At 24.4% G+C, this 4,006-nt stretch overlaps 1 protein-coding gene across 1 annotated transcript in view; it reads left to right on the forward strand.

Annotated features, from left to right (window-relative positions):
• Positions 1 to 4,006, forward strand: part of LOC102674507 (cilia- and flagella-associated protein 47-like) — a 16,297-nt gene that overhangs the window by 2,682 nt on the left and 9,609 nt on the right. Inside the window, exons 8-14 of the mRNA XM_006624797.2 lie at positions 142 to 197; positions 670 to 900; positions 1,031 to 1,413; positions 1,863 to 2,247; positions 2,406 to 2,691; positions 2,870 to 3,189; positions 3,443 to 3,957. Of these exons, the coding sequence (XP_006624860.2) occupies positions 142 to 197; positions 670 to 900; positions 1,031 to 1,413; positions 1,863 to 2,247; positions 2,406 to 2,691; positions 2,870 to 3,189; positions 3,443 to 3,957 (2,176 nt within the window). The remainder of the gene's footprint in view (positions 1 to 141; positions 198 to 669; positions 901 to 1,030; positions 1,414 to 1,862; positions 2,248 to 2,405; positions 2,692 to 2,869; positions 3,190 to 3,442; positions 3,958 to 4,006) is intronic.

Consider the following 4,006-nt stretch of genomic DNA (forward strand, 5'->3'; position numbering starts at 1 on the left):
ATATTAATATATTATAATATATATATATATGTTTTATCGAAATATCGAATGTTAGTTTTGTGAATTGATATAATAAATTATCTTTTCTAAAATATGTATAATAATCATAACTGCATATTATATATTATTATTTTCTTACAGATATACGGAAACTCCCAAAAGATACTCGGAAGATGCCATTGTCACATTTTCTTACAGTAAGTTACATTATTTATGTAATAATATACAAATCCAAACAGCCAAAAAAAATTTAATTTTCATGATGAAATATAGTATACTTTATACTTATATTTTAATCTATAATGAAATCTCATGTCTTATTATTTTGTTATACAAATATCAAAAAATTTGAAGATTATTACAAATTAAAATTTGATTAAATATTATAAAATAAATTATGAAATAAAAAATATATTTTTTTTCATTTTTTTTCACATAATTTTTTCATTCCTTCTTTATATTCATTTTATTTTTAGCTTGTAAAAATACCTTTAAATTTTATCAACTTTATATGAACATTCTCTATAATCTATCGTCAAACGAATTGTTTTTTATATTTCGATATATTTATATTCACATTCTTATGATAAAAGATATATCTTTTTTATTTTGTATTACGTATCTTAATTCATTTAAAATATCGATTTATTATCGATATTTTATTTCAAGATAAAATCGAAGTCGAGAAAAGATATTATACACGAAAAACACGATGATAACGAAGAAATTATGGAAAAAGTTGTTTATATTCCTAAGTGGAAACATAAAAAAGTATCAGAAACAGTGAATTGCTATACTTCGGTTAAAAAATTATCGACTAGTACCGAAGTATTAATACCTTTAACTCCTTTACAAATATACAACGTACGCATGTATCCTACTTTATTCGCTTTTGGAATGGTAAATTTTTTATTGACATTTTTAAAAAATTAAAACAAGTCTATCTTTATCTCATATTCTTCAAAATGTTTTTGTTAATATTTCTTATTTATTTAAAAAAAGATATATAGAATTATACACTTTATTACAGATTGTTCCCAGAAGTCGTAATTATAAACAATTAATTGTAGAAAATTTAAATGATTTTTCAATTATGATTCGCTTTACGAGTTTATCTAAATTTATTAATTTCCCGGAAGGGAATTTAATTATTTTGCCACCTGGTTTAATCGCAACGCGATTAGTCGAGTTTCGTGCATATCATATTGGCAAATTTAATGGTTATATCGATTATATTATTAACGACAATCATTCGTTTGAACTTAGCGTTACTGCCAATATTGTTGAAAAACAGTTATCATTAGATACTCGAGAAATTACACTTGGTCAAGATTGGTTAAAGGAAGAAATCTATCGACCAATGGATTGTGCTATTCAGATTAGAAATAAATTGGATGCAAAAACAAAGTTTCAGTAAGAATATATTATTTGAATAAAATTAGTAAAATAAAGCAATTTTATTTATGATTATAAATATAAAGATAACGATGCGAATAAAAAAATATATTAACTTTTTCATTAAAATATAATGAAAAACGAATTTATACATAACTAACATATAATGAATATTAAATAAACATTTTACATAATTAATAGTTTCGCTTGCATCGCGAAAAGTATTTATAATTTTTTATCATTGGTCTTTATAATTATAATATCTATATTATATCTATATTAGAGTGTTAAATAGAAATTAGTTTTTTTATTTTTACACGAAATATATGTTAACATCGTCTAACTAAGATATTTCGTTATAATATTTAATATAAATGTTATTAAGATTATATAGATATTATTATTAATAATATATAGTAAGCATTATAAAATATTTAAAAATTTTGTTTTTCAAATTTTCAAATCAGATGGGAAATACCAAGCACAAGTTGCTTCTTTGTCGAGCCAATGTCAGGTGTCGTCCGTGGAAATGCTTCATTGCTCATTTATATATATTACAAGCCTGATTTTTCAAAATCCAATTCTGCGGAATTGATAATGAAATGTGAAAATAGCAGTTATAATACTATACGAATAAGCATTCCAGTATCTATGCCCAAAGTTAGCTTTATTAAGGATATTATAAATATTGGTGAAATTCCGCTTAATCTGCCAACGAAAACAGTAGCTTTCTTACGTAATTTTGAGTACGTTGAGATCGAATTCGAAGTAGATTCTTCATCTTTGGTTCATGGATGCATTGTTCGTCCTCTTCACGGAATAATGTCGCCTCGCGCAGTTGCCACTTTGGAAGTAGGAATAAATAGACAATCTTATATAATATATTAGGAAGAAATGAATTCTACAAATAAAACAAATAATTTACCTATTTTCTTTATTTATTTTTAATAGAAATAATATATAATATATTTTATCGTATTTGAATAAATAATATATTTTTTACGTTGCAGATTTATCTAACATTTAGTTTATGTTTCCATTTTACTACGATAATTCGCGTTACGATACAAAAGCACTTAAATCTTCAATTAAAAATCATAGGCAATGTATCATATCCACAATTGAAGTTAAATCCGCAATTTTTACATTTACGACGAATAAGTGCCTCTGCGTATCAACATTATTTGATAAATGCAACAAATGTCGGGACAACTATGCTAAAATTAAAATTTTTACTAGAAGAATATCCAGAATTTCGCGTTTGTCTTTCGTCGCAAAGGCATGATCCTGGTATAGGTATGCTCAATTTCTAATTAAATATTATATATAAATAGCAATTTATATTTATCTGACATCAATTTTGATAAATTAGAATAAAAAGAATTATCAAATAAAATTATCAAAAAATCAAATATATTCGTTACAATTAAATAAAGAATTACCATTTATTTATTTTTTTTAAATAAATCAACAGGTAATAAAGATATTTTTATCGCGCCGAATACTAGCCAAGAATTTCATCTTCATTTCGACCCTATTGATTTGGCTAGTTATGCATTTTATCTTCCAATTGTTATCAACGGAATTATCGGTCCAGTATCAATAACACATCCCAAATCGCTCAAACCTTCGGAACATTTAAAACAATTTAAAGGATATTATATTAATGTGCCAAACTTCATCTTAGAAAAGTTACCACCGACTATCGTGACGATGTCCATTGATTGTACGGTTGCAGGTCATCTTATTTTTTTTAACAAATTGGAATTCCATTTCAATATTTTATCAAACATCGTAAGTGTTCAATTATAAAAAATATTAATAATCCGATTCAAAAAAATAATAATAATTATTATCTATTATTATTTAAGCATAAAAATAATTACATTTCGAAAGGAACTAAATCTATATTTGTTATCTTTATTTTATAAATTTCTTTATATATATATGTGTATAAAAAATTATTTTACATGTAACGATAAATTAAAAATATAAAACTACCAAAGAGTTGAAAATTGATATTTATTAATTTTAAATCGCGTTAAAGATTTCAGATGAATTCTATATAAAGAACTATGATTCGCTGGAAGAGAAAATCATTCAAATAGATATCAGCAATTTTTCGGTTGCTTCTTGTCCATTTTCTATTCATTGGTCCAATGGTGAAAAACCAATCATAACATCCGATTATATTCAATGCACGTTAGAGCAAGGAAAAGAATGTAGCTTCGAATTGACATTTCAACCGAAATCACGAGGAAATTTTAACATTGAAGCACCGATATTTATCCATGATGAATTGAACGGTGGAATGTTTAATAAATTATGTCTGATCGGTGAATATCCTGTTTGTACGATTCAATCTGAATTTTCAGATATATTTTTTGCACCTGTGCCGTTAAATACATCGATCGAAAGAAAATTTCGTTTAATTATAAAATATTTTGAGAAGGATACTGTTATTCTAGCAAAGAAATTGTCTCCTGAATATTCCATTGGAGAATATATAGATAATATTCTTTTTATAAATTTTGTAAATACAAATATTGTATATGCTTCTGAGTAAGTAATTAAACATTTAATGTTCATTTTTTTTAGATTTATATTATAT

This window comes from Apis dorsata, unplaced genomic scaffold (assembly GCF_000469605.1).
Source record: "Apis dorsata unplaced genomic scaffold, Apis dorsata 1.3 scaffold_1125, whole genome shotgun sequence".
NCBI classification, from domain to species: Eukaryota; Metazoa; Arthropoda; class Insecta; order Hymenoptera; family Apidae; genus Apis; species Apis dorsata.